The 19,216-nt window shown below is 37.0% G+C and overlaps 1 protein-coding gene and 1 pseudogene across 1 annotated transcript; both read right to left on the minus strand.

Annotated features, from left to right (window-relative positions):
- Window positions 1-9,900: 9,900 nt before the first annotated feature.
- LOC109153990 lies at window positions 9,901-12,643 on the minus strand (the record flags this gene model as incomplete). Its single annotated transcript, XM_019301880.1, has 3 exons — window positions 12,634-12,643; window positions 10,078-10,703; window positions 9,901-9,987 (listed from the first exon to the last, which is right to left on the minus strand). Coding segments are annotated over exons 1-3 (723 nt in total), but the record flags the coding sequence as incomplete, so codon positions are not given.
- A 429-nt stretch (window positions 12,644-13,072) lies between these two features.
- Window positions 13,073-14,119, minus strand: LOC109153991 (annotated as a pseudogene).
- Between the last annotated feature and the right edge of the window lie 5,097 nt (window positions 14,120-19,216).

Genomic DNA, 19,216 nt, shown 5'->3' on the forward strand with positions numbered 1-19,216 from the left:
ACAAACTTGGAAGATCTTGAAAGCCCAAACTTAGCTTGAAGGAGAAGCTAGCTAAATTCTAGAGAGAAGGAGGAGCTTTTATTTTGAGTGTGTTAGGGAAAGAATGAGAGATGACTCTAGTTATCTTAGGATACAAACATGAGGTGTAAAGTCTTCTTTACCCTTACTAACATGAAAACGTGTAAGGGGACAAGGCAACTATTCATGAAGCATAGGGTACAACCATTGACTTAGATTGACTAGTAAATTACTAGTCCTCGACTATTGAATTTTCAAGAATTTAAAGAATAAATTACCAATTAGATTAGGATTAATTACTTAATTAATCCCTAAATAGAATTTGGATTTTGGGGTGTCACAAAAGAGACTCAAGGGAAAGAAAGTGAGTCAAGAGAGACTCAAGTAGAAAGAAAAAGTTGCACTAGATTGCATGAGTAGAAGCACGAGATTGCTTATTATATATCTTGCACTAGATTGCATGAGTAGAAGCATGAGATTGCTTATTTTATATCCTGCACTAGATTGCATGAGTAGAAGCACGAGATTGCTTATGGTATATTGTTGCACTAGATTGCATATGAGTATGAGTATATTCTTGCACTAGATTGCATATGAGTATGAGTATATACTAGATTGCACACTAGATTGCATATGAGTATGAGTATATTGTTGCACTAGATTGTATATGAGTATATACTAGATTGCATATGAGTATGAGTATATTGTTGCACTAGATTGGAGTATGAGTATTGTTGCACTAGATTGCATATGAGTATGAGTATATTGTCACAAGATTGCATATGAGTATGTGTATATTGTTGCACGAGATTGCATATGTTTATATTATTGCACAAGATTGCACATGAATATGATTATAGTATTGCATGAGATTGCACATGAATATGATTATAGTATTGCACGAGATTGCACATGAATATGATTATAGTATTGCACGAGATTGCAGATGAATATGATTATAGTATCGCACGAGATTGCATATGATTATAGCTTTGCACAAGATTGCACACGAGTATGATTATAGCATTGCACAAGATTTCATTTGAGTAAAGTATAGCATGAGAGTACCTGTTATATGGTTTATTGGCATCATCCTATTTGTAAGCATGAATTGCTTGATAAGTTAATTGAGAAGTTACTTGCTGGAGTATCTAAGTGTTCAGTCTTATATAAGCATGCCAGTTGATATTATAGGGTGCAACCATCTAGAAAGTATATGATAGATCAAAAGACGTATATGAGATGAGTTTGTTGAATACAAGTGAAATCAAATATTTTCAAAGTATACTCTATAGTACTTTACATGGTAGAGTGTGGTTATACTTAGCTTCGTGCTAACAGGTGTTTTCCTATCTGTCTATGTGTTTCTTGCAAAACCCCTTTCAGGTGGACCCAACAGTGAGAAGAGATCAAATTAGATTAGTCTCGTAGTTTGAGATGTCTAAACTCTAGTTGTTGATGATTTTGTCTACGGATTCTAGACTTTTTTTGATATTATGGTTTTGAGGATGATGTAAACTTTTGGGGTGACATTTTTCCACCTTATGATTTTAGTATTTAGTATGGATGCCAGACATTTATCTTATTTCTAGTTTTACCCCTTAGCCTGTGCAATCACCACAGAGTGGTGGTTGTGGCGGTGACACTCCCACTTGTTATCTTATTAGTTATTATTTCCACTGCTTAGCTTATGTTAATGATTGTTTAGAGTTATGTTCAAGAGTTAGAAAAGTGGGGTGTTACAAATTGGTATCATAGCGGTACGAACCGCGGGAGACTTAGGAAGTTTGACCATTAAGATTGAGTATAGAAACTCTATGTAGAAGTCCTAGTAATGACAAGTTAAGGAAAGACCTCTAAGTTGAAGTCTTAAGTAGGACAAGTTATGATGAGAACTCTAAGTGAAATCCTAAGAAGGATAAGAATAGGGAGAGAGCCCTAAGTTATGAAATTTGAGATAAGAAAGAGCCCCAATTTATGAAATTCGAGATAAGAAGGAGCCCTAAGTTACGAATTTGAGATGAGAAAGACTCTAAAGTTCAATGATTAAGTATGAGAATCAGAGTTAAGACAAACTCTAAGTATCAGTTAGGAACGCGATGTGGTTGTGAGATCCCTTGCGTTTACTTATCTGTTTACATGCTTTATCAATGTGTTTAAAGTGCTTTTGTGTATCTCTTGAAAGTTAAAGCAGAGAAGTTTTCAGTGAAAAGTTGAAGTGAAAGTTAGAAGTTGAGGCTTTGAAAGTTAAAAGTTTGAAAAGTAGAAGACTTGTAAAAGTTCCTAATGTGAAAAGTATAAGAGTTTATACTTGTTTCTTACTTATGTGATTTACCAATGTGCTTGTTATGCCTTTGTTATCTGTTTCGAGCAAAGTAGAGAAGTTAAAAAGTGAGAAGTTGAATGAGAAAAAACCAAGAGTTTGGAAGTTGAAAGTAGAAGTAAAAGCTGAGAGCTGAAGGTGAAAGCTAAGAAAGCTAGAAGTTGAGACTTCGAGAGCTCAAGTAGAAAGAAAAAGTTAGAAGTTAAAATTTGAAAGAGAACCTTTGTGAAGTTGTTAAAAGTAAGAAGTACACAAGTTAATACCTTTGTGTGTTGTGCCTTACTTGTTGTAAACCTTGCTTAAAGAAAAGGAAAAGTTAAAAGTAGTTAATTCTTGAGTATCTCGTTGTGTTCATTGTGCCAACCTTCTATTCTGAATTTCTTGTTGTTGATGGCATGATAATCCTTGAAATTGTACTGTCGAGTTTGAGCTTATGCTTCTGGAAATTTTCTCGGTAGATTGATATTGATCCCTGAGTCATTCTGACTACTTTCAGTTTGCTTTCAATGTCTATCGAAGCTATCTAATATCTAGAGTTGAGAATGAGAAGTTGTTTTTTTTTTTGAGTTGAGCCTTGAATTATTGCTAATGTCTATTCTTGACATTCCATGATTTATTGTTGAATCTGTATCTAGAATGCTTATAAATTCTTTCTAAGTATTCTTATGAGCTATCGTTGACTTGCAATGCTAGTATAATTGAATCTTGAATCTAGTATGATCTTGTTGAAAGCCTTATTCTTGGAATCTCATTGTATTTGACTTGAGCTTATTATCCTTGCATCCATATTGTTGGGATCCATTGAGTTGTTGAGTCAAGATCAGATTGTTGTTGTTATGCCATTGGAATCCGTATTTGTTGAGTTATTCCTATGAGCTTATATTTGATGAGTATTCTTGAAAGTGTTTTGCTCTTAGAGAGCTATTGTATTGACTATGCGTCCTTTTTGTACTCTCGGATCGTGTTGCTATAGTCTTGAGATCGCCCATTGTGGTGTTATTTCCTTGTTATTGAGCTATTGAGCTATTGAGCTATTGATTTGAGATCACCTTTCTTTTATATCTCCATTTGGAATCCACTAGTGTTGATCTATCGCTTGGGATTAAATCCTTATTGCATCTTTATTTGGAATCCGTTAGTATTGAGTTATATCATTGAGATTATTCCTTGTTGTGCCCTTCTCTTGGAATTCTATCCACAACTTTTGTTTCACGAGACCTTGTTGAATCTTGGAAAATCGTGGCTTTGATAAGCAGAACTTGGGTTGTAACCCATAGTACTCTTGAGTTTCAAGTTTAGAAACCTCTTACTTTCTCCTTCTGTGGAGTCAATTTCCTTCAAATCAAGTGTACACCTATTTGGTGAATTCAAGTTTGTTTGTTAAGAAGTTACTTTGTCCAGTCTTGTTATCATCCTTGAAAAGTGAAAGTTGAAAGTTTAAAATTTAAAAGTTATATGAAAGTTGTTAATGTGATAAGTATGAGAGTTGTGCTTATATCATATTTGTGTGTTACTTGTGTGATCTTTGCTTTTGAGAAAAGAAATTTAGAAGTAGTGAGATCTTTTGTTGCGAAGAAGCAAAGTAGTAGCGTGCATATCCAAACAATCGAAGAACGTGATGAAGAGTTTACTCCACGTGCAGTTTGGAGTCAGTTGCAGCTGTCCTTGCTCGAAAAGAAAGGCATCCTCGCACGTGCAACATCGTATGCAAGACCTAAGTAAACCCCAAAAGTTGAAGAGAATCTTCGTGCAACTGGAGACAAATATGAAGAAAAAGAAGCAACGGGAGCTTAAAGACGAAGGTTTAAAGGTTCTCAATCGTGAATAAAAGACAACTGTGAATGCTGATGCAACTAGAAGGAAACAAATTATGCCAAGTGGATGCTTTCGAGATCAATGGTGAAGGAACCTTCAAAGATCAAACTTGAAGACTAAAGGTTAAACCAAAGAATAAGAGTTAAATCCGGGAAATAGAAGACTTGGAATTTAGGATTGGGTTACACAAACAGAAGGCAGTACCATCTACCTTTAAGAAGATAAGAAGGAGATGAGCTATGAGTTGTGAACTCCAAAGGTGCGAAAGTCTAAGACGATGGATGGTAACTTTGGGCTATGAAAGATATAAAGGTAGTAAGAAGCGTTGTCAATAAGTTGTGGGTCCCGTTGAAGTGTGAAGAAGTTAAGGGAGGAACTAAGCAAAAAGGGACAAGTAAAAGAATGTAAATTTCAAGGAGGATATGTTATGTGAGAACTTAAAGAAGAATGTTGGTAATGAGAATGAAACAAGAAGCCGTTGAACTTATGATAGAATGATTGGGTAATTGAAGGAATGAGATTGGCAGAAGTAAATCTAAACGATTAGCACAATCGTTTAACTTTCTTGAAGAAGAATGAGACTTTGCATCGAAGGAATTCTGAAAGGATGAACGTGGCTAAGGCAAGGAAGAAAGTAACGTTAAGAGTTTCGTATAAAAGCGATGGTAAATATTAGTAAGAAGAGAATAATCAAGTCGGAGTTTATTGAACTATAATAAGTTTTGGAAAAGACTTAGTAAAAGAGACTTATAAGTTGGCACTGATGACTAGCGTAGACAAAGATTTAAAGTGTAGAGGGGTGTATGATTGTATTTCTCGTGTGGGGAAATCCCTTGAGGTAGAGAAGGTGAACAAGGCTAGCAAGAGATAAGTAACAAGTTGATCAAAGTAACAAGGATAGTTAAGTAGTATCAAGAAGTTTTATATCGAAGTGCTTGTGGTAAAGGGATAAGTTATACCATGGAATTAGTAAGGAAGCCGTAAAGGAATACACCAAACCAGATTGAAAGGGAGTTGCTACTTTTGGTCTACAATAAAGAGAACTAATAGTGAGTTGGATCACATTACTTGGTCAGGAGGGTTGATATATCCCTAAGATGAGTATCCATGTATGGTATGAAAGAAGGGCTACGACATTATGTCTAGTATGATATTAGAAATCGAATGATGAACTTGAGAAGTGAAAGCAGTAATGAAGGTTGATTTTGTTTGCTATCAATAGTTAAAGGATTAAGTAAACGATGAGGAAGTGATGACATCAAATGAAAGGATCGAGGTAGTTGAAGTTTATCAACTACAATCAGAGTGAACGTAGTAGTGTTATGAGAATTAGATCTCATTATGCGTAACCTATCCTTGAGGGGTGAGAACAGTAAACGATATGTAAGGAAGTATATAGTAGTTCAAGCAAGAGAGGTTGAGATCGGTTTTAGTTTGAACCTTGTGGGTATCTGACCCTAGTAAAGACGAGCAAGATGCTACTGAATAAGAAAGAAAAGTGTTTGTGAAACACTCTCAGTTTTAATGAGGGGAAAACGTAGAAGTTCAAGTGTGGAGACAAAAAAAGTGGTAAGAACGATAAGAATAAGAGAAGTGACAAATAACTTTGAGTTAGTGAATTCTAGCAGTTAGATTAAGTTTAGCGCCTTAGTTGCTTCGGTGCTTGTTTGGAACTCAGAGATTCCATTTCTTCTTAGTATTCCAAGAGAAACTTCTAAGCCAATTCTTGAGATTCTTACCATCTTTTCGGAAGCTTTCGTTCTAAGGAAACCGATCTGTTCCTTCTAAGTTTCGGGACGAAACTTCCTTTAGGGGGGGGGGGGGGGGGGGGGGCGGGGGGATAGAGTATAACAACCCAAAATTTCATTTTATAAATCCGGTATTAAGAAATCCCAAAATAGCCTTTTTCACTCCATTAAAAATTTTTACGAACAATTGGTGTGTGAATAAATTATTTTTCGACATATTTTAAATTAAATCAAACACCAAAAATGGATTCTATTCGAAAATTCCTAAGTTTTCGGGTACTTCGCGTACCAAGATTTAAATCAAGAAATTTATCTGAGTGAGACCAGGAGAATTCAAAAGGATTTTAAACAAGTGTTCATCCAAATAGCGTTTTGGGAAAATTCATTTTCAACCCCAAGGTAGTTAAAGTTAGCATTTCTAGCCTTGGTCCATGATACAAGGTGAACCATTCCATTCCAAAAGACTTTTCTGAGAATTCATTTTATGCAAGCTTTTACCATTTTTCCATCAACCAATCATTGGCATTCTACCTAGGGTTTTGGATCCTATATAAACCCCATTATTCCATCTTGATTTCCTGATCTCTTTCTTTGCCTCTCCACATAAATTGTCTGCCAAGAGAAAGAGAGAAAACAACATCACAGTAAGCTAATTTCATTCTTCAATCCTAGCCTTCATTTCTCTTCTAGTTTCTTTTAATCTTTGAGGTTCTAGGCTAAAGTTGTATGGTGTGTTTGGGAAGTATAGGTGGTAAAGGAGTCTCAAGCTAGATAGAGAGGAAGAAGAGATCCAAGCTAGAAGAAAGACTACAAGAGGTATAACCCCATGGATTCCCAAACTCTTTTTGGCTCTGTGAAGCCTAGTTATTGAGTAGAAATGAGTAAAAACTATGAGATTTTATTGTGTTTATGTTTAGAAGTGATCTATTATTTGTTTATGAGTTGTTGAGAATGTTTTGGACTTGTTTGATTGAGAATTGCATATGAAATTGTCATCTGGTGCACACTCAGGGTGCACCAAATCAGACCAGCGGCCCTAGCCGCGGCCCATCAGGAGGGCCTTCGGCTAGAGCCGTGGTTACACGGGACTAGGGCACGGCCATAGAGGAGGGTCGCCGCCTAGTCCCGGTGGAGTGACGGGACTCATGGGGCGGACCATGAGGAGTCGCGCCCCAAGTCCCTAAGTTTGATTCTGAGGAGAATTTGTGCAGTGGTCGGGCCCTTGCGGCTCAGCTACGTGTCATTTCAGACTGAGTGTTATGGGCCCTTGTGGCTCGGCTCTTCGGGATCGTCTCGACGCACGTTTTGACTTCGATCTTGTTAAATTTGGATTTAAAATGAGTATGTTATGAAGGAAATTGTGAAGAAATACTACACAGAGTATATATTTTGCCATGCACTGTATATGAGAAGTTGTATCCTGGTGATCTGTTTGATGTTTTATTAAGTATAGAAGCATGATCATTTGAGAATGTGATTCACTATTATAACAAGATTAAGTTGTATTATTTGATCCAGAGAATAGAAGTATATTTGTTGAAGTGAAATGTATAGAAGTTGGCTATTTGCAAATCGAGCATGACATTATACTTTGAATACTTCATGATATTTTATACATGATTTAGAAGCATGTTATAGAGCATTTTGGCATTTCACATGTGTCATATTTCAAAAATGCATAAGGGGCCAACGTGAGCACAAGAATACTTTCAAAAATCATAAGCATGCAATGTGGTATATCATTCTTTGATGCATTGAGAAGTAGTAGAGTTGTTTGCATGCATGAAAGATATAAGGGAGAAGTGTCAAATAGGCCAGTGGCTGTATTCTTTTTTTATTTTTTTTTATTTTTATTTTATTTTAATAATTAAATAGGTAACTTGTTATTAACCTGTAAAAAAGGCCAATTGAACAAATTTAACTCGTAGATGGACCTATTTGACACTTAATTTAGTTCGTGGTGGAAATTGAGCACTTCACAGTAGTAGATGTGCCTATTTGACACTTGTGCCGAGATATAATTATGTATTATCTATATCAGTGAGGTTATGGAGGATACCTTTTGGACTATGTCCTCTAGGGAGATATTTATGGACATTGTGGTCCCAGTATATGTAACGCGACGTATTCCCACGTTACGAGGTTGGAAACTTTTCGTCAGACTTGGAATCCTGGTCAGGGGGAGTGCACACTAATAGTTTGATACCTGATTCCACAGAGATAGAACCACAAGATTGGTTCCGTAGACGGTAGGAGATATTGGGTCGAATTTATGCCGTTCCCGATGGGGTAATTCACGAATCGGTGAAACCCTAAGTCGTCTACGAGTAAAAGAAAGAAGAGAGTCAAATGAGACTCAAGAGAAAGAAAGCGAGTCAAAAGAGACTCAAGAGAAAGAAAGCGAGTCAAAAGAGACTCAAGAGAAAGAAAGCGAGTCAAAAGAAACTCAAGAGAAAGAAAGTGAGTCAAGAGAGACTCAAGAGAAAGAAAGAGACCTCCACAGAAAGTACACTAATATTTTTATAATGAGTGATTGAGTATATATATATATATATATATATATATATATATATATATATATATATATATATATAAGCACGAGATTGCTTATGGTATATTGTTGCACTAGATTGCATATGAGTATAAGTATATTGTTGCACCAGATTGCATATGTGTATGAGTATATTGTTACACTAGATTGCATATGAGTATTAGTATATTGTTGCACTAGATTGTATATGAGTATGAGTATATTTTTGCACTAGATTGCATATGAGTATGAGTATATTGTTGCACGAGATTGCATATGAGTATATTGTTGCACCAGATTGCATATGAGTATATTGTTGCACTAGATTGCATATGAGTATGAGTATATTGTTGCACTAGATTGTATATGAGTATGAGGATATTGTTGCGCTAGATTGCATATGAGTATGAGTATATTGTTGCACGAGATTGCATATGAGTATGAGTATATTGTTGCACGAGATTGCATATGTTTATATTATTGCACGAGATTGCACATGAATATGATTATAGTATTGCATGAGATTGCACATGAATATGATTATAGTATTGCACGAGATTGCACATGAATATGATTATAGTATTGCACGAGATTGCAGATGAATATGATTATAGTATCGCACGAGATTGCATATGATTACAGCTTTGCACAAGATTGCACAAGAGTATGATTATAGCATTGCACAAGATTTCATTTGAGTAAAGTATAGAATGAGAGTACTTATCATATGGTTTATTGGCATGATCTTATCTGTAAGCATGAATTGCTTGATAAGTTAATTAAGAAGTTACTTGCTGAAGTATCTAAGTGTTCAGTCTTATATAAGCATGCTAGTTGATATTATAGGGTGCAAGCATCTAGAAAGTATATGATAGATCTAAAGATGTATATGAGATGAGTTTGTTGAATACGAGTGAAATCAAATGTTTTCAAAGTATACTCTATTGTACTTTACAGGGTTGAGTGTGGTTATACTTAGCTTTGTGCTAACGGGTGTTTTCCTATCTGTCTATGTGTTTCTTGCAAAACCCCTTTCAGGTGGACCCAACAGTGAGAAGAGATCAAGTTAGATTAGTCTCGTAGTTTTTGATGTCTAAACTCTAGTTGTTGATGATTTTGTTTATGGATTCTAGACTTTTGTTGATATTATGGTTTTGAGGATGATGTAAACTTTTGGGGTGATATTTTTCCCCCTTAGGATTTCAGTATTTAGTATGGATGCCAGACATTTATCTTATTTCTAGTTTTACCCCTTAGCCTGTGCAATCACCACGGAGTCGTGGTTGTGGCTGTGACACTCCCACTAGTTATTATTTCCGCTGCTTAGCTTATGTTAATGATTGTTTAGAGTTATGTTTAAGAGTTAGAAAAGTGGGGTGTTACACTAAGTTTCTAGAAAAACTAGGAACATAAAATGTATTTTCTAATGTCAATACAAAACCATTGTCCAAAACTAAATTGCAAACTTCGACAGCTTCGACTGGTGATGCAATCTTATTTCCAGAGAAGATGCTACACTCAGTTCCCGTCGTCTGTCTCAATTTTGTCAAATCCTGCAAAGTGTTTGCAATGTGGATTGTTGAACCAGAGTCAACCCACCAAGAATTAGTATTAACTTCTAACATATTAGATTCGAAACAAACAAAAGAAGATGGAACATACCCAAGCTTAGCCACAAGCCTTCGTTCCTCCATTGCACACCTGGTTATCAGCTCATTGATAGACCAGTCCACTTTATGTGTGATGTAGGAAATCTTAAAAGGATTGTACTCTTGAGGGAGGGTATCTAGTGCAAAACGCACCAAAAAATCATATGGTACAATGATTTCCAACTTCTTTAATTGAGCCGCAATGTCCCTGAGTTGCATAATGTGTTCCCGCGTTCCCTTGACAGTGGAAAGACGCAAATTTCTAAACTTCATTATTAGAGTTATTGCCAAAACTTTTTTTGATTCAATGAAGTTATCATCGATAGCTTTGAGCAAGGGCTTAGCTTTCTTAATGTCCTCAAAGTAAAAACGAACTTTTGTAGAAATTCTTGACTTAATGAAGAGCACACATAATCCATTGGATTTCACCCATCGTGCGCGAAGCTGCTTGGCTTCGCCAATGCTTTCTTCAGTAACCTCAGGGGGTTGCTCATTGAGAACAGCATAATCCAACTCTAATAATCTTAATTGCAGGAGAATAGCATATTTCCACTCCTTGTAGTTATCTCCATTAAGGATTGGAACATTAATAGTTCGTGTTTGGGTGATAGGATGAGTTGCTGTAAAGAATAATAATGAAAGCATGGTTAAAATTTTCGAGGCACAAAATTAGAGAGAGATACTGAAGTACATAATATTACCAATGTAAAATTATGCAAAAGATAAATTCAAATGCCATAAAAATTGCATGTGGGCTAAATTTTTACGCATAATGAATCTACCAAAATCGATTGGTTGAAACGGAATGGGTGCGATTTTAGTTTTTCCACCCTTAATGACAAAACTACCAAAACTATATGCAGATACATAATCCCCGTGGGCAAATTATGATTATAGTATGGTAATTCATCCTAATTAACCCTGCAAATATAACAAAATTTCCTGTGGGCTAAATTTTGTCATATCACACAGAGTGAATTAGAATATTCTTGCATTAACTTTATGTGAGTAAAACTTAATATGTAATTTTGGAAAATTAAAGATACTGTGGCAACTCTTTAATTAACCAAAGAACATAATCACATTAGCAAGAAAACCTAATAAACAAACAGATTAAACTAAAATATGATAGACAATCCTTAGGTATACTCCCAAAAAAGTTGGTCGAGGCGAAGCTCGGTTAAAAACCAACTCCTTAGGCAGAGTAAGGTCGCAAGGGGACTAATAGCAACAAGGCTTTTAAGCCAGGGCCATAGAACTAGTATTCCTCCCCAAGAAACTTCCCTAATTTATGTGTTCTCATTTTTGAAGTAAAATCGTTTGAGAGATCTAAAGAGTGTAGTTTGACCTATGGATAAGCCTTTGAATATGGTAAACTACGAATTGTTTATGTACTTTATGTGCTTTAGGAACTTTATAAAACACGAGTGGAGTAATAACGGAAGGAGTGAGTAATAATACGCATAATCTAACCTTAAAGGCACTAAATCATGCAAAGCCTATAATTCAGACCTAAAAGGCTCTAAATTTGTTTCTTAACGAACATGCTTTTCTACAGGCATAATTATAACAGTCAAATAATTATTGTAGTAAAATGATAAATAGCATGCTCAGATTATGCATATTACTCACAAATACTCCACAATTAAATTGCAAATACTTAAAGAGACAATTTAATCTGAAACATTATTAAATTAAAATTGAATAATTATTCAAAGTTGAATAATAATTTAATAATAGACTGAATAAAAAAAATTTAAATTGGATAATTTAATTAGATGAAGTCCAAATATGATGAAGATGTTAATCTGAATGAACTGATGTAGTCCAAATATCAATTCACGTTTGGCCCAAAACCAAAATAGGCCCAGATTGAATTATTATTATTTATTTCCTTTTTTTATAGAAGACCCAGGCCTGGCCGAATTTGGGCCAGACCTGGCCCAGAATCCATCATCATCTTCTTCATGTAACCTAGAAATGCAGACCATGGAGTTCGACGTCATGGAGGACAAATAGCAGTCAACCGGTCGCCGGCGTCGCCAACAGGAAAGCAGACAGCAGCCTCATTGCCGGGAAACCCAGCGCCGCAGCCGCCACCAGGCCTCCACGCAACACCGACGTCCGCCACCCACAGCGCGAACCAGTCCAGCTGAAGGTCCACTGCGTCGTCGTCCGACTGTCTCCATCACCGGAAAACCATTGTTGGTTGTGATTGAGGCCGCCGGCGATTTACTGAAGACCGGCGATCCACATCCGGTAAAAAAAAAAAAAAAAAAAAAACACAGCGGAGCAATGGCCAAAAATTAATTATCCAATAATTTTTTTTGTTTCTTAATGCGGAATAAACTTAATTTCCAGCAGCCCAGACATACAATTGCATACAGATATTCAAATACGTATCTCAATTATACAGTGTATACAACATATTCAAATATTATATATATGCAATTAAACAAACTAGGCAAAAATTATTTATGGTGACTGATACCAACGGTTAGACTAAATATATATCACATGCATATAATATGTGATACAGGACCGACTAACCTCCAGCCATAGTTCTTGAGACGATTGAACGATCCGGACTACTGCAGAGATAACACGAGTATTTTGTCTCTCACTTTACTCAGCTCTCTCTAGATGGTGTATGAGGTATGTAATGTGAGCAGTGAGAGGACTAGGGACCTTATATAACCACTGGCCATCATTGTGGTTGTATGTCTTTAGGTCTCCTAAACCTTAACTAGACTCCTAATCATAAGGGACCTTATATAACCTCTGGCCATCATTGTGATTGTATGTCTTTAGGTCTCCTAAACCCTAACTAGACTCCTAATCATAATGGTAGTCTAGCTATTAGGTTATTAGTGTTGCACCACATATCAAACACTGAATATTATCATAACTTATCCTAATGTTATAATAATAGTAACGGATAAAATGTTACACGAGAAAGATATCAACATCAAAATTTTAAGTGATAGTAAAAGTAATGAGTAGAACTTGAAAGTCCAAGTACTAATTTTCATATTGTACTACTTATTAGAACAACAGCAACAACATTATATGAAAATTAAAGCCGCATATATCCAGATTTAGAAGCAGCATCATCGTACTGATGAAACGTGAACCAAACCTCGTTAACTCTGCCCTTGAACTCAAACGAGGAGTTGTACTGCGCTACCGCGTACATGGTGGTGTTTCTCCGCCGTGGCTTTTCATGATGGCGTCCAGCCACACCATCCCTTGCAGGCTACCACTCAGCGCCACCGCTTCCTTCCCCACATCGGAATCCGACACAAAACCTCCGAATTGCCTCACGGCCACATACGTTTCCCCCATTTCTGCACGTGCAGGGATTGTGCCGGCGGTGGATTTGGCTGGTTCACCTTCGAAACGTAGAAGCTCACCACGAACGATGATGCACAAAATGGTCCATCGCTGGGTTTCACTTCGGCCAATACTGGTGCTGTCATCTCTATTTTCTCTTTGTAATAGTTCTCTCCTGAAATGTAATCAAACAAACTACAAACCAAAAAAGCTGTAATTTTGTCACGTCATAATAATCGACATGAATCAAGCTCATAATACTGAGAATAAAACTAGATTACCAGAAATATAGCAACAGAATTTATATATAAATCATATATTGTGATTGGTGGAGCTGAATTCTCACCGAATGAAGCCGGTTCTTGTGGCTTGAACAAGGGAGATATCATCAATGGGAGCGGTAGACATCCACATCGATGAATTATACCGACGAATTTTATAGTCTTTACCAACTTCGATCAGGTCATACGTGGGACACTCGATCCGTTCGCAGGTCGGAGGAAACAGACCAAGCTGCACATGATGATTCTTAGCATTGATTGAGGTTGTTGTAATAGTGCTTATGGTCCAAGAATGGTGGACGAAGTAGTTGATCAGAATCACAACTAGCTTAACCCAATTCAACATTTTTCTTGAATGCCCCAAAATGGAAAGATGATTGGAGAAATGGGTGGTTTTTATTTTTTATTTTTTTTATTCTTTTTGCAAAGGTTGAGATATTTAGAGGTTTTTAGTGCTAATATTGTAAGAGTGGTCTAGAATTGGACACGTTTCGGGTATTGTTATCTGGTTCTTGTGGAGAAGTTTAATGGACTGTGTTTGTGGCATTTTCTGCAAGGAAATCACTGCAAACAACAAAGAAGATAATGCTCAATGACGGGTTTGAGTGTCTACACAACAAGTTTCTCACATCCATATCATTAGGATACCAAATTACCAATGCAACAGGACAATTAGAATCAAGTTGTCAAACGATTATTTTAATAATGACCGATCACCTTGTAGTCTTTTGTCAGTTAATGTCAATTATCATATCATAAGACAATCAAGTTTAGACGTCTAGTACATACCATAACATACCTAAGAGGCTAAGACTTCTAAAAAGCACTAAGGCCTCGTTTGGTTCGCGGGAAATATTTGAGGGGAAATGGAATTGAAATTCCATTGAAAAGAAATTATCGGGAAGATTAATTACATTGTTTGGTGGGTGAAAAATAAATTACTAGGAATATCAATTTCATTGTTTAGTTGAGTTTAGAATTGTAAGGAATAATGAGTATAAAGATAATTATACCTCTACATTTTTTGTTTTTTTGAAGGTATACCTCTACATAATAATAACTGAAAATAAATATAGACGTTTGGACTTGGTAACGTTGGAACAGACGTTGCGACACAAATATTTATAACGCAGTTTCGGGCAAGCAGCCCTAATCTGCCTAAATCCACTAAAAGCTCAATATTCAAAGTACACTTTGTTTAGGGAACGGGGATTACACAATATGATTTCCTATCAAGCTATTGAGACCTCTACATTTTTTGGTACCCACTAAATACACAATAGGATTCAATTTCCTCATTTGGTACCCAGTTTTGTTCATCCTCTGTATTATTGTTTCTTGTTTTCTAGGAGGACCTGCACGTACTGGAAAATCACTTGGCCTTTTGGCCCTTGGATCAGCCCCTTCATGCGGGTCAGTCATCTTCCTCTTTCTAGGGTTTTTGTTGACCCGAGGGATTGAATTGGGGGTTTCATCAATTGTGGTTTGTTCATTATTTGTAGGGCTTGAGGGACGGTTTACCTCGTGATTTTGAGGATCTTCATGTCCCTCATTTTCTGATTCCCTTGGATTTTCCTTTTCTAAAGAGCTAACGTAGGAGCCCAGATCAGGTTCCCAGCCTCGATTTATGGCAAACCGAAGTTGTACCACTAAATCGTTTGGATCAACAATCCTATTGTCTCCGAAATCAGCCGCAATGGGCATGGGCATGGGGATTTCCTCATGGTCTGTCAGAGAGAGATTCAGGTTACCTGGTGGGTTGCTCTGTTCTTGGGGTTCGCCGAACGGTACTCTGGCTATTGGAACAGGGTTCATCGCGATGATGGTGGGACTCTCTTCTTCGACACATACTGGGTTCGAATACTCTCCGGTGCCGGTGTAATTTGTAGTACTCTCAGTTGTTCCTCTTCGTGGTAACTTTCCCATTCTTTGATTTCTTGTTCTCACTATGGTTGCTGTTGTGTGAAGGTTGGGGATGAGTGAAAAATCCACAGGTGGATGTCGAGTGGAGTCGGGTAAGGGTGATGGTTCTGTTTTTGAAATGGGGCTTTTGCTTGCGATGTGGATCCGGGTTTGGGCTTTTTGTGATGGGGCGGTGTATTGTAACAGACATGGGCCGGTTCTGATTGATGGGTTTATTTTGTGGATTTGGCCCATGTGTTTCTTGTTTATTTGGTGTGGATTATAGAATACATAGGCCTATTTCGGCCCTTAGCTTTGTATATCTATTTCCATCTAGTGCTTTGGTTAAAATATCTGCTAGTTGTTTTTTTGTACTTTTGTGAGTGAGACTGATGATTTCATCTTCTACTAATTCCCTTATGAAGTGATGCCTGATGTCAATGTGTTTTGTTCTTGAGTGTTGAACTGGATTTTTTGAAATGTCTATTGCGCTTTTATTGTTGCAATGGATTGTCATGGTTGTTTGTTGTATTCCATAGTCCTCTAGCATTTGTTTCATCCAAAGTAATTGTGTGCAACAACTGCCTGCTGCAATATATTCAGCCTCTGCTGTGGATAGGGAAATAGAGCTTTGTTTTTTGCTGATCCATGATACCAGGTTGGTGCCAAGGAAAAAACATCCTCCTGACGTACTTTTTCTGTCATCTATGTTACCTGCCCAATCAGCATCACAATAGGCTGAGAGATGCTGATTGGTATCAAAAGAATACCATATTCCTAGGTCGGATGTCCCCTTTACGTATTTAATGATTCTTTTGACTGCTTTTAAATGTTGCTCAGTTGGGTTGGCTTGGTATCTGGCACAGATTCCTACTGCAAAGCTTAGATCTGGTCTGCTAGCGGTTAGATATAGCAATCCTCCTATCATGCTTCGATATAGGGTTTGTTCAACTGGTTTTCGTTCTGAATCTCTTGATATTCTTTCTGTTGTTGGAACAGGTGTTCTGACAATTTTGCTTTCTTCTAAACCAAATCTTTTGACTAAGTTCTTGGCATATTTGCTTTGTGATATGAAGATTCCATTGTCTTGTTGTCTGATTTGTAGACCAAGAAAGTAATTTAATTCCCCTACCATGCTCATTTCAAATTCTCCTTCCATGTTTGTAATGAACTGGTCTTTGTAGGTTTTAAGTGTTGATCCAAAAACTATGTCATCAACATATATTTGAGCGATGACAATGTTTTTCCCATAGTGTTTGACAAACAGGGTTTTATCTACACTCCCTCTCTTGTAACCCTTTTTTATTAGAAAGTCGGTGAGTCGTTCATACCAGGCACGTGGTGCTTGTTTTAGGCCGTATAGAGCTTTATTGAGTTTGAACACATTTTGTGGATAATGAGGGTCCTCAAATCCTTTTGGTTGAGCAACATAGACTTCTTCCTTTAAATATCCGTTTAAAAAGGTTGTTTTTACGTCCATTTGATATAACATTATCTTGAGTATGCATGCTATTGCTATGAGGAGTCGAATTGACTCTATTCTGGCTACTGGGGCGAATGTTTCCTCAAAATCTGTTCCTTCGACTTGAGTGTATCCTTGTGCTACTAGTCGGGCTTTGTTTCGTATAATGTTTCCTTGTTCGTCTGTTTTATTTTTGTAAATCCATTTTGTCCCTATAATATTGGCATGTTTCGGTTTAGGAACTAACTGCCAGACATTGTGTCTTTCAAATTGCTGTAATTCTTCTTGCATGGCTTCTACCCAAAATTCATTTTTTAAGGCTTCCGTGATGTCTTTGGGTTCAATTTTTGAGGTGTAGCAGTAGTCGTAGTCTCCTTCTTCCATTTTACGATAGTGTCATTTCTTCCCTCTAGTTCTGATTCCTTCATTTAGTTCTCCTATGATGTTTTCTACTGGATGATTTTTCTATACCCTTGTCTCATCAGTGTTGAGGGTTTCCTCGGTTTCTTTAGGTTCTTCAATTTCATCCTTTTCTGTTTTAGATTCCTGATTTTGCGGTGTTGAAACTATTGTTTCGACAACAGTTATTTCTTCATCACTGATGGGGAGGTCTTCTGATGTTGTATCATTGACCACAACATTTATAGATTCCATGACATTGTTTGTTCTAAGATTAAACACTCGATATGCCCTGCTGTTTGAGGAGTACCCCAGAAAAATCCCTTCATCTCCTTTGATGTCGAATTTTCCCAATGGTTCTCTATCTTTTAGTATATAACATTTGCTGCCAAACACATGTGTGTGTTTTAGGTTTGGTGTTTTTCCTTTCCAGATTTGATATGGTGTCATGTTGGTTTCTTTCCGTATGAAGTAGTTCTAGGTCCATGTGAAGTAGTTCTAGTTCTTTCCCAAATAGGTCCATGTGAAGTAGTTCTAGGATTTTAGTAGTGTGTATCCTTGAGGTTTTCTTGTGGGTTGTTCGTGTTATTTTGTTTTCAAGGCATGTGTAACACCCCGTGTTACGGCCTTCAATCCCGGATTAATTATTTAATTAATCCCGTTAATAATAATTAAATATGATTTAATTAATTAATAAGGTCCACCATGAACCGTGGACCCTTGCCTAAATTAGAGTCTTAAGCCTATTAGGAATAAAGAAAGTAAACCCTTTACTATTCAGATTCTAATTAGGAATCCTAGACCTAGTTAGGAATAAAGGAAGTAGGCCTTTTACTATTTAGACTACGATTAGGATTCCCCTTAATTAATTAATATGGTCCACTATGGACCATGGACCCTTATCCCTAAAATAAGCCCTTAGTCCTGTAAGGAATAGAATTAGTAAACCCATACCATTCAGATCCTAATTAGGAGTCTTAAATATATAAATAGGGATATAGGAGGCACCTAGATCGCTCACCACCATAATCTCTCACCACACAAGAAGTTCCAAGAATCCCCTTAGGAGAAATCAAGAAAGAAGAAAGCTTAAAGAAAGACCCTTCATAGCTAAGGAATTAATTAAAGCTAAGAGGTAACACATGTCTCAACAAAACCTATTTTCATAGTTATGATTCCCCCTTAGGGTCCCCATATTATTGTGTATTGGCGAGTTATGATGATTATTATTGATAATTGATGTGATGATCCCATGGGGGATCTTGGTAATCTTGATATTGGGAGATTCTTGATAATTATGGTGTTCTTGATGATTATGTGGAGTTCTTGATGATAAATTTTCATTCTTGATAATTGTATGGCGTCCTTGATGCTTATGTGTTATTTGTACCGAATCTTGCAATTAAAAGACGAACCGTATTCTTGTTGGTATAAAAGTGATTAGAACCCTAGGTTGTATCGTATGATATTATTCTTGGATTATCGGGTAGGGAAATCGCATGTTTGGGTGTTGATTATATTTAGAAAAGCATGATAGGTTATGTGCCGTTCGTTTCTCGTATTTGATCCGTTAATTGTCTACGTGTTGTCGTAATTGCGTTCGGGTCCCACAACGGTTCCCGGGGCGTATTGTGTGATAAGAGTCAGTGGGGGGTAGGTGGGGGGTAGGGGACCCGCCACCTACCCACGGCCGGAATGGTGATCCCGGCAGCGGGCAGCTGCCCGCCGGCGGGTGGCCCCCACCCACCGGCTACCC

The sequence above is a fragment of the Ipomoea nil genome, unplaced genomic scaffold, assembly GCF_001879475.1.
Source record: "Ipomoea nil cultivar Tokyo-kokei standard unplaced genomic scaffold, Asagao_1.1 scaffold2566, whole genome shotgun sequence".
Lineage (NCBI taxonomy): Eukaryota > Viridiplantae > Streptophyta > Magnoliopsida > Solanales > Convolvulaceae > Ipomoea > Ipomoea nil.